The following is a 21,460-nucleotide window of genomic DNA, read 5'->3' on the forward strand; positions in this document are numbered from 1 at the left end:
TAATGATAGGCTAACCGGTGTGGTCTACCGCAGTGTGTATCCGTTAGTGATGATATCACAATACCTCATAATAATGACAAAACAAACAGGTTTTTAGAAACATTTACTCAAATGTATAAATCTGAAAACTCCACAAAAAAAGCCCCATTACATTTCCCCCCAAAGTTTAGAAGACAAAAGCTAAAAAACGAAATATTCATTTGATGGTTTTATTATAGTTTGCTTTTCTGTTAAAGATAGTTTTAGTATTTTTATTTCAGTTTACAAAATTATTTTTCCAAATGTAGTTTTTGTTTACTATAATAACCTTAAAGTGGGGTGTGGCCACTTGGTGTCATGGACAGTGCTTGTACCAATAGAAACAGACGTGGGTGTGGCCAGTTTGTGTCATGGACAGTGCTTGTACCAATAGAAACAGACGTGGGTGTGGCCAGTTTGTGTCATGGACAGCGCTTGTACCCATAGAAACAGACGTGGGTGTGGCCACTTGGTGTCATGGACAGTGCTTGTACCCATAGAAACAGACGTGGGTGTGGCCAGTTTGTGTCATGGACAGTGCTTGTGTCCATAGAAACAGATGTGGGTGTGGCCAGTTTGTGTCATGGACAGTGCTTGTGTCCATAGAAACAGATGTGGGTGTGGCCAGTTTGTGTCATGGACAGTGCTTGTACCCATAGAAACAGACATGGGTGTGGCCAGTTTGTGTCATGGACAGTGCTTGTACCCATAGAAACAGACATGGGTGTGGCCAGTTTGTGTCATGGACAGTGCTTGTACCCATAGAAACAGACGTGGGTGTGGCCAGTTTGTGTCACGGACAGTGCTTGTACCCATAGAAACAGATGTGGGTGTGGCCAGTTTGTGTCATGGACAGTGCTTGTACCCGTAGAAACAGACGTGGGTGTGGCCAGTTTGTGTCATGGACAGTGCTTGTACCCGTAGAAACAGACGTGGGTGTGGCCAGTTTGTGTCATGGACAGTGCTTGTACCCATAGAAACAGACGTGGGTGTGGCCAGTTTGTGTCATGGACAGTGCTTGTACCCATAGAAACAGACGTGGGTGTGGCCAGTTTGTGTCATGGACAGCGCTTGTACCCATAGAAACAGACGTGGGTGTGGCCAGTTTGTGTCATGGACAGCGCTTGTACCCATAGAAACAGACGTGGGTGTGGCCAGTTTGTGTCATGGACAGTGCTTGTACCCGTAGAAACAGACGTGGGTGTGGCCAGTTTGTGTCATGGACAGTGCTTGTACCCGTAGAAACAGACGTGGGTGTGGCCAGTTTGTGTCATGGACAGCGCTTGTACCCGTAGAAACAGACGTGGGTGTGGCCAGTTTGTGTCATGGACAGTGCTTGTACCCGTAGAAACAGACGTGGGTGTGGCCAGTTTGTGTCATGGACAGTGCTTGTACCCGTAGAAACAGACGTGGGTGTGGCCAGTTTGTGTCATGGACAGCGCTTGTACCTGTAGAAACAGACGTGGGTGTGGCCAGTTTGTGTCATGGACAGTGCTTGTACCCGTAGAAACAGACGTGGGTGTGGCCAGTTTGTGTCATGGACAGTGCTTGTACCCGTAGAAACAGACGTGGGTGTGGCCAGTTTGTGTCATGGACAGTGCTTGTACCCGTAGAAACAGACGTGGGTGTGGCCAGTTTGTGTCATGGACAGCGCTTGTACCTGTAGAAACAGACGTGGGTGTGGCCAGTTTGTGTCATGGACAGTGCTTGTACCCATAGAAACAGACGTGGGTGTGGCCAGTTTGTGTCATGGACAGTGCTTGTACCCGTAGAAACAGACGTGGGTGTGGCCAGTTTGTGTCATGGACAGTGCTTGTACCCATGTATGAACGTTTACAATGTAGGTGCACGGGTAAAGATACATTTTGAAGAACCAAGGTGACAGACAATACCGCCTTGCACACTCTGGCCTGCATCTAGCTGATCTAGGGTGTAATCATTAGTCCAACAGTTGCAAACGAAAGTTTAAATTTTAACAAATTTAGGTATGTTTATCCACGTTTCGTTCAGTTTGCTTCTTATTTAAGATTTTTTTTTCAATAGGAACTGTGGAATGAATACACCCCCGATCACACACAGAGTTGACTTTCATAGCAGCCACAAATAAACAGCATGATCACTTTTATCGCTCTACACACTCTCCTCTTCTCACCTTTTCCCTTTGCTTGTGAACTTCAGTGGAGAGCACATTAGCTGTCTGTGACCAGGCCAAAAACTGTGGCAGAGCTTGCAAACTATTACGGACTACAAAGGGAAGCCCAGCCGCGAGCTGCCCAGTGACGTGAGCCTACCAGACAAGCTAAATTACTTCTATGAGGGCAACACTGAAGCATGCATGAGAGCACCAGCTGTTCTGGACGATCACGCTCTAGCCGATATGAGTAAGACCAGGTCAACATTCACAAGGCCGCAGTGCCGGACTGATTACCAGGACGTATACTCAGATCATGTGCTGACCAACTGGCAAGTGTTTTCACAATCATTTTCTATCTGTCCCTGACCGAGTCTGTAATACCTACATGCACAAATGAACTTTTAACAAGGCACACCTGTTAATTGAAATACTTGCTGAATACCTGCTCCAGAGTGCTCAAGACCGGATTCAAAATGGTCGGTAATCTGTTTCTTAACTTGGCTTTCAAAGACCTTATAAAGGGCAGGATCTAGGTCTGTAACAGTTTGTTTCTAGAGTGTCTCCCCCTTTGAAGAGGGGGATGACCGTGGCAGCTATCCAATCTTTGTGGATCTCAGATGATACGAAAGAGAGGTTGAACAGGCTGGTAACACGGGTTGAACAGGCTGGTAACACGGGTTGAACAGGCTAGTAACACGGGTTGAACAGGCTGGTAACACGGGTTGAACAGGCTAGTAACACGGGTTGAACAGGCTGGTAACACGGGTTGAACAGGCTGGTAACACGGGTTGAACAGGCTGGTAACACGGGTTGAACAGGCTAGTAACATGGGTTGAACAGGCTGGTAACATGGGTTGAACAGGCTGGTAACACGGGTTGAACAGGCTAGTAACATGGGTTGAACAGGCTGGTAACGGGTTGAACAGGCTGGTAACACGGGTTGAACAGGCTGGTAACACGGGTTGAACAGGCTAGTAACACGGGTTGAACAGGCTAGTAACACGGGTTGAACAGGCTGGTAACACGGGTTGAACAGGCTAGTAACACGGGTTGAACAGGCTAGTAACATGGGTTGAACAGGCTAGTAACACGGGTTGAACAGGCTAGTAACACGGGTTGAACAGGCTAGTAACATGGGTTGAACAGGCTGGTAACACGGGTTGAACAGGCTGGTAACACGGGTTGAACAGGCTGGTAACACGGGTTGAACAGGCTAGTAACACGGGTTGAACAGGCTGGTAACACGGGTTGAACAGGCTAGTAACACGGGTTGAACAGGCTGGTAACACGGGTTGAACAGGCTAGTAACACGGGTTGAACAGGCTAGTAACACGGGTTGAACAGGCTGGTAACACGGGTTGAACAGGCTGGTAACGGGTTGAACAGGCTGGTAACACGGGTTGAACAGGCTAGTAACACGGGTTGAACAGGCTAGTAACACGGGTTGAACAGGCTAGTAACACGGGTTGAACAGGCTGGTAACACGGGTTGAACAGGCTAGTAACACGGGTTGAACAGGCTGGTAACACGGGTTGAACAGGCTAGTAACACGGGTTGAACAGGCTAGTAACACGGGTTGAACAGGCTGGTAACACGGGTTGAACAGGCTGGTAACGGGTTGAACAGGCTAGTAACACGGGTTGAACAGGCTGGTAACACGGGTTGAACAGGCTGGTAACACGGGTTGAACAGGCTAGTAACACGGGTTGAACAGGCTAGTAACACGGGTTGAACAGGCTAGTAACACGGGTTGAACAGGCTGGTAACGGGTTGAACAAGCTGGTAACACGGGTTGAACAGGCTAGTAACACGGGTTGAACAGGCTAGTAACACGGGTTGAACAGGCTAGTAACACGGGTTGAACAGGCTAGTAACACGGGTTGAACAGGCTAGTAACACGGGTTGAACAGGCTAGTAACACGGGTTGAACAAGCTAGTAACATGGGTTGAACAGGCTAGTAACACGGGTTGAACAGGCTAGTAACACGGGTTGAACAGGCTAGTAACACGGGTTGAACAGGCTAGTAACATGGGTTGAACAGGCTAGTAACACGGGTTGAACAGGCTAGTAACATGGGTTGAACAGGCTAGTAACATGGGTTGAACAGGCTAGTAACATGGGTTGAACAGGCTAGTAACACGGGTTGAACAGGCTGGTAACACGGGTTGAACAGGCTGGTAACACGGGTTGAACAGGCTGGTAACACGGGTTGAACAGGCTGGTAACACGGGTTGAACAGGCTAGTAACACGGGTTGAACAGGCTAGTAACACGGGTTGAACAGGCTAGTAACACGGGTTGAACAGGCTAGTAACACGGGTTGAACAGGCTAGTAACACGGGTTGAACAGGCTAGTAACACGGGTTGAACAGGCTAGTAACACGGGTTGAACAGGCTAGTAACACGGGTTGAACAGGCTAGTAACACGGGTTGAACAGGCTAGTAACACGGGTTGAACAGGCTGGTAACACGGGTTGAACAGGCTGGTAACACGGGTTGAACAGGCTAGTAACATGGGTTGAACAGGCTGGTAACATGGGTTGAACAGGCTGGTAACATGGGTTGAACAGGCTGGTAACACGGGTTGAACAGGCTAGTAACACGGGTTGAACAGGCTAGTAACACGGGTTGAACAGGCTAGTAACACGGGTTGAACAGGCTAGTAACATGGGTTGAACAGGCTAGTAACACGGGTTGAACAGGCTAGTAACACGGGTTGAACAGGCTAGTAACACGGGTTGAACAGGCTAGTAACACGGGTTGAACAGGCTGGTAACACGGGTTGAACAGGCTGGTAACACGGGTTGAACAGGCTGGTAACACGGGTTGAACAGGCTGGTAACACGGGTTGAACAGGCTGGTAACACGGGTTGAACAGGCTAGTAACACGGGTTGAACAGGCTAGTAACACGGGTTGAACAGGCTAGTAACACGGGTTGAACAGGCTAGTAACACGGGTTGAACAGGCTAGTAACACGGGTTGAACAGGCTAGTAACACGGGTTGAACAGGCTAGTAACACGGGTTGAACAGGCTAGTAACATGGGTTGAACAGGCTAGTAACATGGGTTGAACAGGCTAGTAACATGGGTTGAACAGGCTAGTAACACGGGTTGAACAGGCTAGTAACATGGGTTGAACAGGCTAGTAACATGGGTTGAACAGGCTAGTAACATGGGTTGAACAGGCCAGTAATAGGGGTTGCAACAATTGCAATGGATCATTTTAGAAAAAGGGTCCAGATTGTCTAGCCCGGCTGATTTGTAGGGGTCCATATTTTTGCAGCTCTTTCAGAAAATTGGCTATCTGGATTTGGGTAAAGGAGAAATGGGGAGGCTTGGGCAAGTTGCTGTGGGGGGTGCAGGGCTGTTTACCGGGGTAGGAGTAGCCAGGTGGAAAGCATGGCCAGCCGTAGAAAAATGCTTGTTGAAATTCTCAATTATCGTGGATTTATCGGTGGTGACAGTGTTTCCTAGCCTCAGTGCAGTGGGCAGCTGGGAGGAGGTGCTCTTATTCTCCATGAACTTTACAGTGTCCCAGAACCCTTTGGAGTTTGCTACAGGTTGCACATTTCTGTTTGAAAAAGCTTGCCTTAGCTTTTCTAACTGCCAGTGTATATTGGTTCCTAACTTCCCTGAAAAGTTGCATATCACAGGGGCTCTTCGATGCTAATGCAGAACACCACAGGATGCTTTTGTGCTGATCTGTTCCTGGTTCTACATTTTCTGAATGGGGCATGTGTAATTTAAGATGGTGAGGTTAGCACTTTTAATGAATACCCAGGCATCCGCTACTGACGGGATGAGGTCAATATCCTTCCAGGATACCCAGGCCAGGTCGATTAGAAAGGCCTGCTCGCTGAAGTGTTTTAGGGAGTGTTTGACAGTGATGAGGGGCACAGACCTGGATAGTATGACAGAACTCTGCAGGCTATCTCTGCAGTAGATTGCAACTCCGCCCCCTTTGGCAGTTCTATCTTGTTGGAAAATGTTATAGTTAGGGATGTAAATTTCAGAATTTTTGGTGGCCTTCCTAAGCCAGGATTCAGACACAGCTAGAACATCCAGGTTGGCAGAGTGCGCTAAAGCAGTGAATAAAACAAACTTAGGGAGGAGGCTTCTAATGTTAACATGCATGAAACAAGGCTATTACGCCTGCAGAAGTCAACAAATGAGAGTGCCTGGGGAATAGGAGTGGAGCTGGGCACTGCAGGGCCTGGATTCACCTCCACATCACCAGAGGAACAGAGGGGAAGTCGGATAAGGGTACAGCTAAAGGCTATAAGAACTGGTTGTCTAGTGCGTTCGGAACAGAGAGTAAAAGGAGCAGGTTTCTGGGCGCGGTAGAATAGATTCAAGGCATAATGTACAGACCAGGGTATGGTAGGATGTGAATACAGTGGAGGTAAACCTAGGCATTTAAGTGACAATGAGAGAGGTATTGTTTCTAGAGATACCATTTAAAGCAGGTGAGGTCACCGCATGTGTGGGAGGTGGAACAAAAGGGATAGCTAAGGCATATTGAGCAGGGCTGGAGTCTCCACAGTGAAATAAGACAATAATCACTAACCAGAACATCAATGGACAAGGCATATTGACATTAGGGAGAGGCATGTGTAGCCGAGTGATCATGGGATCTAGTGAGTAGCTAGGCGGGCTGGAGACACAGTGATTCAGACAGCTAGCGGGCCGGGGATAGCAGAAGGGCCTCGACGGAGGAGTCAGTTGAAGCCCCCTCGGGCGGTTACGTTGGCAAACCAGTCGTGATGGATCGGCAGGGCCCAGTGTATAAAAAGGGTCCAGGCCAATTGGCAAAATAGATATTGTAGCCCAAGAAAATTGGCTGATGGACCTCTTCAGCTAACTGTCCGATATGCTCTAGACAGCTAGCGTTCCGTGGCTAACAGATGGGCATTCAGGGGACGTCGCGACGTAGGAGCCTGTACAGAACCCCCTCGGGCGGAGAGGGTTCTCAACATAGAAAATCACCATCACCATCAATTCTCTCTCTTTTCCACCATTGTACTCTATATATGAGAGTTGTTAGTCAACAGATGGTTCAAAATGAATCAAGTATAGAGGAGCCCTGGTGGGAAAACATGTTGAGGTTTGGAGAAAAACACGATGTCATTTCATGTCAATCTCTTTTCTCCTGCTTTCTCTCTCCCTCTCTTTCTCTGGCTTCCAGGTGGATGTGTTAAAGCATGAATAACCTGGGACCTCCGATGAGGCAAGCCAAGTGAGTAGCACACACACACACACTAGGATGTGGAATTGCCATATATGTCTGCTACAGAGGGACAGAGAGAGAGCCTGTAGCAGAGGGACAGAGAGAGAGCCTGTAGCAGAGGGACAGAGAGAGAGCCTGCAGCAGAGGGACAGAGAGAGAGCCTGCAGCAGAGGGACAGAGAGAGAGCCTGCAGCAGAGGGACAGAGAGAGAGCCTGCAGCAGAGGGACAGAGAGAGAGAGCCTGCAGCAGAGGGACAGAGAGAGAGAGCCTGCAGCAGAGGGACAGAGAGAGAGAGCCTGCAGCAGAGGGACAGAGAGAGAGAGCCTGCAGCAGAGGGACAGAGAGAGAGAGCCTGCAGCAGAGGGACAGAGAGAGAGAGCCTGCAGCAGAGGGACAGAGAGAGAGAGCCTGCAGCAGAGGGACAGAGAGAGAGCCTGCAGCAGAGGGACAGAGAGAGAGAGCCTGCAGCAGAGGGACAGAGAGAGAGAGCCTGCAGCAGAGGGACAGAGAGAGAGCCTGCAGCAGAGGGACAGTAGACTAGGGGTCTGGTAGACTAGGGGTCTGGTAGACTAGGTATCTGGTACACTCGGGCTCTAGTAGACTAGGGGTCTCGGGGCCTCTCTCTCTCTCCCTCTCTCTTTCTCTCTCTCTCTCTCCTTCTTTGTCTGTACCCCCCCTCTCTCTCTCTGCCTCTCTCTTCCTCTGTCTTGCACTCTCTCTCTCCAAAGTCCACTCCCACACTTCCCCCTCTCTCTCAAAGTCCACTCCCACACTTCCCCCTCTCTCTCAAAGTCCACTCCCACACTTCCCCCTCTCTCTCCAAGTCCACTCCCACACTTCCCCCTCTCTCTCCAAGTCTCTCTCCAAGTCCACTCCCACACTTCCCCCCTCTCTCTCCAAGTCCACTCCCACACTTCCCCCCTCTCTCTCCAAGTCCACTCCCACACTTCCCCCCTCTCTCTCCAAGTCCACTCCCCCTCTCTCTCCACACTTCCCCCCCCCCTCTCTCTCCAAGTCCACTCCCACACTTCCCCCTCTCTCTCCAAGTCCACTCCCAAGTTCCCCCTCTCCACCACTCCCACTTCCCCCTCTCTCTCCAAGTCCACTCCCACACTTCCCCCTCTCTCTCCAAGTCCACTCCCACACTTCCCCCCTCTCTCTCCAAGTCCACTCCCACACTTCCCCCTCTCTCTCCAAGTCCCCTCCCACCCCCCTCTCTCTCTCTCCAAGTCCCCTCCCACACTTCCCCTCTCTCTCTCTCTCTCTCCAAGTCCACTCCCACACTTCCCCCTCTCTCTCCAAGTCCACTCCCACACTTCCCCCTCTCTCTCCAAGTCCACTCCCACACTCCCCCCTCTCTCCAAGTCCACTCCCACCCCCCTCTCTCTCTGTCTCTCTCCCTCTCCAAGGCCCCTCCCACACTTCCCCCCTTTCTCTCCAAGTCCCCTCCCACACTTCCCCTCTCTCTCTCTCTCTCTCTCCAAAGTCCCCTCCCACACTTCCCCTCTCTCTCTCCAAAGTCCCCTCCCACACTTCCCCCTCTCTCTCAAGTCCCCTCCCACACTTCCCCCAAGTCCCCTCCCACACTTCCCCTCTCTCTCTCCAAGTCCCCTCCCACACTTCCCCTCTCTCTCTCCAAGTCCCCTCCCACACTTCCCCCCTCTCTCTCCAAGTCCCCTCCCACACTTCCCCCTCTCTTTCCAAGTCCCCTCCCACACTTCCCCCTCTCTCTCCAAGTCCCCTCCCACACTTCCCCTCTCTCTCTCTCTCTCCAAGTCCCCTCCCACACTTCCCCTCTCTCTCTCTCTCTCTCTCTCTCTCTCTCTCTCTCTCTCTCTCAAGTCCCCTCCCACACTCCCCCTCTCTCTCTCTCTCTCTCTCTCTCTCTCTCTCCAAGTCCCCTCCCACACTTCCCCTCTCTCTCTCTCTCTCTCTCTCTCTCTCTCTCCAAAGTCCCCTCCCACACTTCCCCTCTCTCTCTCCAAGTCCCCTCCCACCCTTCCCCCCTCTCTCTCCAAGCCCCCCCCACCGCTCTCTCTGGGCCATCTGGTCAGTATATGAGAGTCTTCCAGTGCTGTCCATTCTGCTAGCTGGGACACTCTCTGGCTGTATCAGACTGATCAGGAATAGATAGTGTTTGTAGCACATTGTGATACTGATATAAGGAAGAGCTGGAGAAACAAGTTTGAAGCGATGAAGGGCAGACAACGTAACCCTGGTAACTCCTCATCCTCCTTCTGCTCTTCCTCTCTCTGCAGTGGGGTGGCCAGATCTGACAGCAAGATGGGCGCCAAGGCTCTATACGGTAAGATATGGACCGGAGCATGTTTGTGTGCAAATGTGTTTATGCTAATATATGGAGGGGTTTACTATGTCGTGTGTGTGTGTGTGTGTGTGTGTGTGTGAACGTGTGTGTGTAAGTGTATTTGTACTATAGTTACCCATCAGCATGTGTGATCTTACCTGTGGCCTGAGCATTAATATGAGAGTATGAGTCAAATTTTTTAAAACATTTTTTAAATTTGACCTTTATTTAACCAGGCAAGGCAGTTAAGAACATATTCTTATTTTCAATGACGGCCTGGGAACAGTGGGTTAACTGCCTGTTCAGGGGCAGAACGACAGATTTGTACCTTGTCAGCTCGGGGGTTTGAACTCGCAACCTTCCGGTTACTAGTCCAACGCTCTAACCACTAGGCTACGCTGCCGCCCCCAAATACCTGGTAAGGGTTTGGTTTGGAACAGATTCCAGAAATGTCCTTTTTATTTATTAGTTCGTTAAGTATTTATAAGATTACTGATTGTTAATGATTTAAATTGCCTCCCAAAAAAATCTCCATTAAAAACTGTAAATGTACAGATCTATCCAGCATTGTTGAGTGGAATCATAATGGTCCATCCACTAACTAGATAACTGTCAGGAAGCCCTGGCTGTTCTTTCAGACCAGACCAGACCTGAACTGTCAGGAAGCCCTGGCTGTTCTATCAGACCAGACCAGACCTGAACTGTCAGGAAGCCCTGGCTATTCTATCAGACCAGACCAGACCTGAACTGTCAGGAAGCCCTGGCTATTCTATCATACCAGACCAGACCTGAACTGTCAGGAAGCCCTGGCTGTTCTATCAGACCAGACCAGACCTGAACTGTCAGGAAGCCCTGGCTGTTCTATCAGACCAGACCTGAACTGTCAGGAAGCCCTGGCTGTTCTACCAGACCAGACCAGACCTGAACTGTCAGGAAGCCCTGGCTGTTCTATCAGACCAGACCAGACCTGAACTGTCAGGAAGCCCTGGCTATTCTATCAGACCAGACCTGAACTGTCAGGAAGCCCTGGCTGTTCTACCAGACCAGACCAGACATGAACTGTCAGGAAGCCCTGGCTGTTCTACCAGACCAGACCAGACCTGAACTATCAGGAAGCCCCGGCTGTTCTACCAGACCGACCCAGACCAGACCTGAACTATCAGGAAGCCCTGGCTGTTCTATCAGACCAGACCAGACCTGAACTATCAGGAAGCCCTGGCTGTTCTACCAGACCAGACCAGACCTGAACTGTCAGGAAGCCCTGGCTGTTCTACCAGACCAGACCTGAACTATCAGGTAGCCCTGGCTGTTCTATCATACCAGACCAGACCTGAACTGTCAGGAAGCCCTGGCTGTTCTACCAGACCAGACCTGAACTATCAGGAAGCCCTGGCTGTTCTACCAGACCAGACCAGACCTGAACTGTCAGGAAGCCCTGGCTGTTCTATCAGACCAGACCAGACCTGAACTGTCAGGAAGTCCTGGCTGTGCATCTCAGTGCTAGAGGCATCACTACAGACCCTGGTTCAATTCTAAGATGTATCACAACCATCCATGATTGGGAGACCCAAAGGGCGATGCACAATTGGCCCACAGCGTCGTCCGGGTTTGGCCGGGGTTTTAAATAAGAATTTGTTCTTAACTGACTTTCAAAACCGTGTCCAATCATTTGAAGTCATGACATATTGATCAAGAATGATCAATAGAAACAGGATGCCCCTGACCTTAATTTAGAGTCTCATAGCAAAAGAGTACTTTTTCTGTTTTTAGTTTTTATACATTTGCAAAAATGTCTAAAAACATGTTTTCACTTTGTCATCGTGGGGTATTGTGATGTCATCGTGGGGTATTGTGATGTCATCGTGGGGTATTGTGATGTCATCGTGGGGTATTGTGATGTCATCGTGGGGTATTGTGATGTCATCGTGGGGTATTGTGTGTAGATTGATGAGGGAAAACATTTTAGAATAAGGCCGTAATGTGTCCAGGTGTATGAATACTTTCTGAATGCTCTGAATACAAATAAATGATAAATATATGTCTGTATATCTACAGAAATAAGACAGATCCTGCTTGTTGCCTGTGTTTTGTTTAATAGCCTACTGATTCCCTGAGCACCAACAACCACAACATGGCGGATTAAACAACTTCACAAATTCGTCTGTTTCTAATCTTTGCTTGTAACCAAAAGGTTTATCCCCCCTCTCATTAGACTCCCTGGGATTACGTATAATGTATTTAGTGTGGTTTACACTGTTCCGTTATAATACTGTAATGTAACAGCACCTGTTGGTCACATCGTACTGTAGGACACGCAGCTCTCACTCCTATACACTTCCTCTTCTGCGTCTACTTCTTAATGTTATTATGGGCATCGTTATACTCATCAGTCATGTCGTTATCATTATGTTTACTATAGTATCCTTGTATAACCAGCTGTAGGCCTGAGAGAGCTTCCTGTGTAGCTTCTGTTAATACAGTAACTTAGGCCTATATTTAATATATACAGTAGGCTACTGCATTAATCATTCATTCATGTCATCACACAGCATACCAGTCATTATGTCATCACACAGCATACCAGTCATTATGTCATCACACAGCATACCAGTCATTATGTCATCACACAGCATACCAGTCATTCATGTCATCACACAGCATACCAGTCATTCATGTCATCACACAGCATACCAGTCATCACACAGCATACCAGTCATTCATGTCATCACACAGCATAGCAGTGATTCATGAGTTGAAATGCAATCAAAGCATTTTAGTAAAAAAAATGAAATAACAAAAGGGAGCCTTGAATTCTTTTCATAACTAATAAATAAACCAGGCATTGGATTCACTTTCTGTATTAAAGGCTTTACAATAAAAAAATAAGATTATTATTATGCTTATTGTTTATTTATTTTCGCTGTTCCAAATGGTCCCGGGGGAAAAGACTGTGTTCGAACATGATCTGTTTGTCGTAACGCGGAGCTCTGGTCTCTTGGTCTACAGTTTTACCCTGAGTTACGGACTTCCCCTTTCCCGTCTGAGCAACCAGTAAACATTCCCCGTTTTGAGTACCGTAACACCCTGTTTATAGCCTGTTTATAGCCTCCACATTGACTCTGTACCGTAATACCCTGTATATAACCTCCACATTGACTCTGTACCGTAACACCCTGTATATAACCTCCACATTGACTCTGTACCGTAACACCCTGTATATAGCCTCCACATTGACTCTGTACCGTAACACCCTGTATATAGCCTCCACATTGACTCTGTACCGTAACACCCTGTATATAGCCTCCACATTGACTCTGTACAGTAACACCCTGTATATAGCCTCCACATTGACTCTGTACCGTAATACCCTGTATATAGCCTCCACATTGACTCTATACCGTAACACCCAGTATATAGCCTCCATATTGACTCTGTACCGGTACACCCTGTATATAGCCTCTACATTGACTCTGTACCGTAACACCCTGTATATACATTTAACATTTAAGTCATTTAGTAGACACTCTTATCCAGAGCGACTTACAAATTGGTGCATTCACCTTATGACATCCAGTGGAACAGCCACTTTACAATAGTGCATCTAAATCTTTTAGGGGGGTGAGAAGGATTACTTATCCTATCCTAGGTATTCCTTAAAGAGGTGGGGTTTCAGGTGTCTCCGGAAGGTGGTGATTGACTCCGCTGTCCTGGCGTCGTGAGGGAGTTTGTTCCACCATTGGGGGGCCAGAGCAGCAAACAGTTTTGACTGGGCTGAGCGGGAACTGTACTTCCTCAGTGGTAGGGAGGCGAGCAGGCCAGAGGTGGATGAACGCAGTGCCCTTGTTTGGGTGTAGGGCCTGATCAGAGCCTGGAGGTACTGAGGTGCCGTTCCCCTCACAGCTCCGTAGGCAAGCACCATGGTCTTGTAGCGGATGCGAGCTTCAACTGGAAGCCAGTGGAGAGAGCGGAGGAGCGGGGTGACGTGAGACTCTGTACCGTAACACCCTGTATATAGCCTCCACATTGACTCTGTATCGTAACACCCAGTATATAGCCTCCACACTGACTCTGCACCGTAACACCCTGTATATAGCCTCCACATTGACTCTGTACCGTAACACCCTGTATATAGCCTCCACATGGACTCTGTACCGTAATACCCTGTATATAGCCTCCACATTGACTCTGTACCGTAATACCCTGTATATAGCCTCCACATTGACTCTGTACCGTAATACCCTGTATATAGCCTCCACACTGACTCTATACCGTAACACCCAGTATATAGCCTCCATATTGACTCTGTACCGGTGCACCCTGTATATAGCCTCTACATTGACTCTGTACCGTAACACCCTGTATATAGCCTCCACATTGACTCTGTACCGTAATACCCTGTATATAGCCACCACATTGACTCTGTACCGTAACACCCTGTATATAGCCTCCACACTGACTCTGTACCGTAACACCCAGTATATAGCCTCCACATTGTTATTTTACTGCTGCTGTTTAATTATTTGTTACTTTAATTTTCTATTTTTTACTTGTGTAAATGCAATGCAAAAAGATTGAGAGAATAGGGAATGTTTTTCCTAAACGAATAAAGGATTTTGGTAACAGAACTTTTCTGTTTGAAATTACTGTGATTATGTTGCACCTTCAGGAACTTGGACATAGAGAGACAACACTATAAACACTGTGGTGGTCTCTGTAGCAGGGAGGAGAGACAACACTATAAACACTGTGTTGGTCTCTGTAGCAGGGAGGAGAGAGAGACAACACTATAAACACTGTGGTGGTCTCTGTAGCAGGGAGGAGAGACGACACTATAAACACTGTGGTGGTCTCTGTAGCAGGGAGGAGAGAGAGACAACACTATAAACACTGTGGTGGTCTCTGTAGCAGGGAGGAGAGAGAGACAACACTATAAACACTGTGGTGGTCTCTGTAGCAGGGAGGAGAGAGAGACAACACTATAACCACTGTGGTGGTCTCTGTAGCAGGGAGGAGAGACGACACTATAAACACTGTGGTGGTCTCTGCAGCAGGGAGGAGAGAGAGAGACAGCACTATAAACACTGTGGTGGTCTCTGTAGCAGGGAGGAGAGACGACACTATAAACACTGTGGTGGTCTCTGCAGCAGGGAGGAGAGAGACACAACACTATAAACACTGTGGTGGTCTCTGCAGCAGGGAGGAGAGGGAGACAGCACTATACACACTGTGGTGGTCTCTGTAGCAGGGAGGAGAGACAACACTATAAACACTGTGGTGGTCTCTGTAGCAGGGAGGAGAGAGAGACAACACTATAAACACTGTGGTGGTCTCTGTAGCAGGGAGGAGAGAGAGACAACACTATAAACACTGTGGTGGTCTCTGTAGCAGGGAGGAGAGAGAGACAACACTATAAACACTGTGGTGGTCTCTGTAGCAGGGAGGAGAGACAACACTATAAACACTGTGGTGGTCTCTGTAGCAGGGAGGAGAGAGAGACAACACTATAAACACTGTGGTGGTCTCTGTAGCAGGGAGGAGAGAGAGACAACACTATAAACACTGTGGTGGTCTCTGTAGCAGGGAGGAGAGAGAGACAACACTATAAACACTGTGGTGGTCTCTGCAGCAGGGAGGAGAGAGAGACAACACTATAACCACTGTGGTGGTCTCTGTAGCAGGGAGGAGAGAGAGACAACACTATAACCACTGTGGTGGTCTCTGTAGCAGGGAGGAGAGACAACACTATAAACACTGTGGTGGTCTCTGTAGCAGGGAGGAGAGAGAGACAACACTATAAACACTGTGGTGGTCTCTGTAGCAGGGAGGAGAGAGAGACAGCACTGTAAACACTGTGGTGGTCTCTGTAGCAGGAAGGAGAGAGAGACAACACTATAAACACTGTGGTGGTCTCTGTAGCAGGGAGGAGAGAGAGACAGCACTGTAAACACTGTGGTGGTCTCTGTAGCAGGGAGGAGAGACAACACTATAAACACTGTGGTGGTCTCTGAAGCAGGGAGGAGAGAGAGACAACACTATAAACACTGTGGTGGTCTCTGTAGCAGGGAGGAGAGAGAGACAACACTATAAACACTGTGGTGGTCTCTGTAGCAGGGAGGAGAGAGAGACAACACTATACACACTGTGGTGGTCTCTGTAGCAGGGAGGAGAGAGAGACAACACTATAAACACTGTGGTGGTCTCTGTAGCAGGGAGGAGAGAGAGACAACACTATAAACACTGTGGTGGTCTCTGTAGCAGGGAGGAGAGCGAGACAACACTATAAACACTGTGGTGGTCTCTGTAGCAGGGAGGAGAGACAACACTATAACCACTGTGGTGGTCTCTGTAGCAGGGAGGAGAGAGAGACAACACTATAAACACTGTGGTGGTCTCTGCAGCAGGGAGGAGAGAGAGACAACACTATAAACACTGTGGTGGTCTCTGCAGCAGGGAGGAGAGAGAGACAACACTATAAACACTGTGGTGGTCTCTGTAGCAGGGAGGAGAGACAACACTATAAACACTGTGGTGGTCTCTGCAGCAGGGAGGAGAGAGAGACAACACTATAAACACTGTGGTGGTCTCTGTAGCAGGGAGGAGAGAGAGACAACACTATAAACACTGTGGTGGTCTCTGCAGCAGGGAGGAGAGAGAGACAACACTATAACCACTGTGGTGGTCTCTGTAGCAGGGAGGAGAGAGAGACAACACTATAAACACTGTGGTGGTCTCTGTAGCAGGGAGGAGAGACAACACTATAAACACTGTGGTGGTCTCTGTAGCAGGGAGGAGAGAGAGACAGCACTATAAACACTGTGGTGGTCTCTGTAGCAGGGAGGAGAGGGAGACAACACTATAAACACTGTGGTGGTCTCTGTAGCAGGGAGGAGAGACGACACTATAAACACTGTGGTGGTCTCTGTAGCAGGGAGGAGAGAGAGACAACACTATAAACACTGTGGTGGTCTCTGTAGCAGGGAGGAGAGAGAGACAACACTATAACCACTGTGGTGGTCTCTGTAGCAGGGAGGAGAGAGAGACAACACTATAAACACTGTGGTGGTCTCTGTAGCAGGGAGGAGAGAGAGACAACACTATAAACACTGTGGTGGTCTCTGCAGCAGGGAGGAGAGACAACACTATAAACACTGGTGGTCTCTGTAGCAGGGAGGAGAGAGAGACAACACTATAAACACTGTGGTGGTCTCTGTAGCAGGGAGGAGAGGGAGACAACACTATAAACACTGTGGTGGTCTCTGTAGCAGGGAGGAGAGAGAGACAACACTATAAATCAAATCAAATCAAATGTATTTATATAGCCCTTCGTACATCAGCTGATATCTCAAAGTGCTGTACAGAAACCCAGCCTAAAACCCCAAACAGCAAACAATGCAGGTGTAAAAGCACGGTGGCTAGGAAAAACTCCCTAGAAAGGCCAAAACCTAGGAAGAAACCTAGAGAGGAACCGGGCTATGTGGGGTGGCCAGTCCTCTTCTGGCTGTGCCGGGTAGAGATTATAACAGAACATGACCAAGATGTTCAAATGTTCATAAATGACCAGCATGGTCGAATAATAATAAGGCAGAACAGTTGAAACTGGAGCAGCAGCACAGTCAGGTGGACTGGGGACAGCAAGGAGCCATCATGTCAGGTAGTCCTGGGGCACGGTCCTAGGGCTCAGGTCCTCCGAGAGAGAGAAAGAAAGAGAGAATTAGAGAGAGCATATGTGGGGTGGCCAGTCCTCTTCTGGCTGTGCCGGGTGGAGATTATAACAGAACGTGGCCAAGATGTTCAAAATGTTCATAAATGACCAGCATGGTTGAATAATAGTAAGGCAGAACAGTTGAAACTGGAGCAGGAGCATGGCCAGGTGGACTGGGGACAGCAAGGAGTCCTCATGTCAGGTAGTCCTGGGACATGGTCCTAGGGCCCAGGCCAGTTGAAACTGGAGCAGCAGCATGGCCAGGTGGACTGGGGACAGCAAGGAGTCATCATGTCAGGTAGTCCTGGGGCATGGTCCTAGGGCTCAGGTCCTCCGAGAGAGAGAAAGAAAGAGAGAAGGAGAGAATTAGAGAACGCACACTTAGATTCACACAGGACACCGAATAGGACAGGAGAAGTACTCCAGATATAACAAACTGACCCTAGCCCCCGACACATAAACTACTGCAGCATAAATACTGGAGGCTGAGACAGGAGGGGTCAGGAGACACTGTGGCCCCATCCGAGGACACCCCGGACAGGGCCAAACAGGAAGGATATAACCCCACCCACTTTGCCAAAGCACAGCCCCCACACCACTAGAGGGATATCTTCAACCACCAACTTACCATCCTGAGACAAGGCAGAGTATAGCCCACAAAGATCTCCGCCACGGTACAACCCAAGGGGGGCAACCCAGACAGGCCGACCACAACAGTGAATCAACCCACCCAGGTGACGCACCCCCAGGGACGGCACGAGAGAGCCCCAGCAAGCCAGTGACTCAGCCCCGTAACAGGGCTAGAGGCAGAGAATCCCAGTGGAAAGAGGGGAACCGGCCAGGCAGAGACAGCAAGGGCGGTTCGTTGCTCCAGAGCCTTTCCGTTCACCTTCCCACTCCTGGGCCAGACTACACTCAATCATATGACCCACTGAAGAGATGAGTCTTCAGTAAAGACTTAAAGGTTGAGACCGAGTTTGCGTCTCTGACATGGGTAGGCAGACCGTTCCATAAAAATGGAGCTCTATAGGAGAAAGCCCTGCCTCCAGCTGTTTGCTTAGAAATTCTAGGGACAATTAGGAGGCCTGCGTCTTGTGACCGTAGCGTACGTGTAGGTATGTACGGCAGGACCAAATCAGAGAGGTAGGTAGGAGCAAGCCCATGTAATGCTTTGTAGGTTAGCAGTAAAACCTTGAAATCAGCCCTTGCTTTGACAGGAAGCCAGTGTAGAGAGGCTAGCACTGGAGTAATATGATCAAATTGTTTGTTTCTAGTCAGGATTCTAGCAGCCGTATTTAGCACTAACTGAAGTTTATTTAGTGCTTTATCCGGGTAGCCGGAAAATAGAGCATTGCAGTAGTCTAACCTAGAAGTGACAAAAGCATGGATTAATTTTTCTGCATCATTTTTGGACAGAAAGTTTCTGATTTTTGCAATGTTACGTAGATGGAAAAAAGCTGTCCTCGAAATGGTCTTGATATGTTCTTCAAAAGAGAGATCAGGGTCCAGAGTAACGCCGAGGTCCTTCACAGTTTTATTTGAGACGACTGTACAACCATTAAGATTAATTGTCAGATTCAACAGAAGATCTCTTTGTTTCTTGGGACCTAGAACAAGCATCTCTGTTTTGTCCGAGTTTAATAGTAGAAAGTTTGCAGCCATCCACTTCCTTATGTCTGAAACACATGCTTCTAGCGAGGGCAATTTTGAGGCTTCACCATGTTTCATTGAAATGTACAGCTGTGTGTCATCCGCATAGCAGTGAAAGTTTACGTTATGTTTTCGAATAACATCCCCAAGAGGTAAAATATATAGTGAAAACAATAGTGGTCCTAAAACAGAACCTTGAGGAACACCGAAATGTACAGTTGATTTGTCAGAGGACAAACCATTCACAGAGACAAACTGATATCTTTCCGACAGATAAGACCTAAACCAGGCCAGAACATGTCCGTGTAGACCAATTTGGGTTTCCAATCTCTCCAAAAGAATGTGGTGATCGATGGTATCAAAAGCAGCACTAAGGTCTAGGAGCACGAGGACAGATGCAGAGCCTCGGTCCGATGCCATTAAAATGTAATTTACCACCTTCACAAGTGCCGTCTCAGTGCTATGATGGGGTCTAAAACCAGACTGAAGCATTTCGTATACATTGTTTGTCTTCAGGAAGGCAGTGAGTTGCTGCGCAACAGCCTTCTCTAAAATCTTTGAGAGGAATGGAAGATTCGATATAGGCCGATAGTTTTTATATTTTCTGGGTCAAGGTTTGGTTTTTTCAAGAGAGGCTTTATTACTGCCACTTTTAGTGAGTTTGGTACACATCCAGTGGATAGAGAGCCGTTTATTATGTTCAACATAGGAGGGCCAAGCACAGGAAGCAGCTCTTTCAGTAGTTTAGTTGGAATAGGGTCCAGTATACAGCTTGAAGGTTTAGAGGCCATGATTATTTTCATCATTGTGTCAAGAGATATAGTACTAAAACACTTGAGCGTCTCTCTTGATCCTAGGTCCTGGCAGAGTTGTGCAGACTCAGGACAACTGAGGTTTGGAGGAATACGCAGGTTTAAAGAGGAGTCCGTAATTTGCTTTCTAATAATCATAATGTTTTCCTCAAAGAAGTTCATGAATTTATCACTGCTAAAGTGAAAGTCATCCTCTCTTGGGGAATGCTGCTTTTTAGTTAGCTTTGCCACAGTATCAAAAAGGAATTTCGGATTGTTCTTATTTTCCTCAATTAAGTTAGAAAAATAGGACGATCGAGCAGCAGTAAGGGCTCTTCGGTACTGCACGGTACCGTCCTTCCAAGCTAGTCGGAAGACTTCCAGTTTGGTGTGGCGCCATTTCCGTTCCAATTTTCTGGAAGCTTGCTTCAGAGCTCGGGTATTTTCTGTGTACCAGGGAGCTAGTTTCTTATGAGACATTTTTTAGTTTTTAGGGGTGCAACTGCATCTAGGGTATTGCGCAAGGTTAAATTGAGATCCTCAGTTAGGTGGTTAACGGATTTTTGTCCTCTGGCGTCCTTGGGTAGGCAGAGGGAGTCTGGAAGGGCATCAAGGAATCTTTGTGTTGTCTGTGAATTTATAGCACGACTTTTGATGTTCCTTGGTTGGGGTCTGAGCAGATTATTTGTTGCAATTGCAAACGTAATAAAATGGTGGTCCGATAGTCCAGGATTATGAGGAAAAACATTAAGATCCACAACATTTATTCCATGGGACAAAACTAGGTCCAGCGTATGACTGTGACAGTGAGTGGGTCTCTGTAGCAGGGAGGAGAGAGAGACAACACTATAGACAACACTATAAACACTGTGGTGGTCTCTGTAGCAGGGAGGAGAGAGAGACAACACTATAAACACTGTGGTGGTCTCTGCAGCAGGGAGGAGAGAGAGACAACACTATAACCACTGTGGTGGTCTCTGTAGCAGGGAGGAGAGAGAGACAACACTATAAACACTGTGGTGGTCTCTGTAGCAGGAAGGAGAGAGAGACAACACTATAAACACTGTGGTGGTCTCTGTAGCAGGGAGGAGAGAGAGACAACACTATAAACACTGTGGTGGTCTCTGTAGCAGGGAGGAGAGAGAGACAACACTATAAACACTGTGGTGGTCTCTGTAGCAGGGAGGAGAGAGAGACAACACTATAACCACTGTGGTGGTCTCTGTAGCAGGGAGGAGAGAGAGACAACACTATAAACACTGTGGTGGTCTCTGTAGCAGGGAGGAGAGAGAGACAATACTATAACCACTGTGGTGGTCTCTGTAGCAGGGAGGAGAGACGACACTATAAACACTGTGGTGGTCTCTGTAGCAGGGAGGAGAGAGAGACAACACTATAAACACTGTGGTGGTCTCTGTAGCAGGGAGGAGAGAGACAACACTATAAACACTGTGGTGGTCTCTGCAGCAGGGAGGAGAGAGAGACAACACTATAAACACTGTGGTGGTCTCTGCAGCAGGGAGGAGAGAGAGACAACACTATAAACACTGTGGTGGTCTCTGTAGCAGGAAGGAGAGAGAGACAACACTATAAACACTGTGGTGGTCTCTGTAAGGAGGAGAGACAACACT

At 48.3% G+C, this 21,460-nt stretch overlaps 1 protein-coding gene across 2 annotated transcripts in view; it reads left to right on the top strand.

Moving 5' to 3' along the window:
* The window catches only part of eps8l2 (EPS8 like 2), a 167,997-nt gene that overhangs the window by 21,781 nt on the left and 124,756 nt on the right, over positions 1–21,460 (top strand). For both annotated transcript variants that reach the window (XM_052466987.1, XM_052466986.1), the window contains exons 2-3: positions 7,339–7,389; positions 9,640–9,686. In XM_052466987.1, coding sequence (XP_052322947.1) covers positions 7,355–7,389; positions 9,640–9,686 — 82 coding nt within the window. In that variant the 5' untranslated portion in view covers positions 7,339–7,354. The remainder of the gene's footprint in view (positions 1–7,338; positions 7,390–9,639; positions 9,687–21,460) is intronic.

The sequence above is a fragment of the Oncorhynchus keta genome, chromosome 17 (assembly GCF_023373465.1).
Source record: "Oncorhynchus keta strain PuntledgeMale-10-30-2019 chromosome 17, Oket_V2, whole genome shotgun sequence".
NCBI lineage: Eukaryota > Metazoa > Chordata > Actinopteri > Salmoniformes > Salmonidae > Oncorhynchus > Oncorhynchus keta.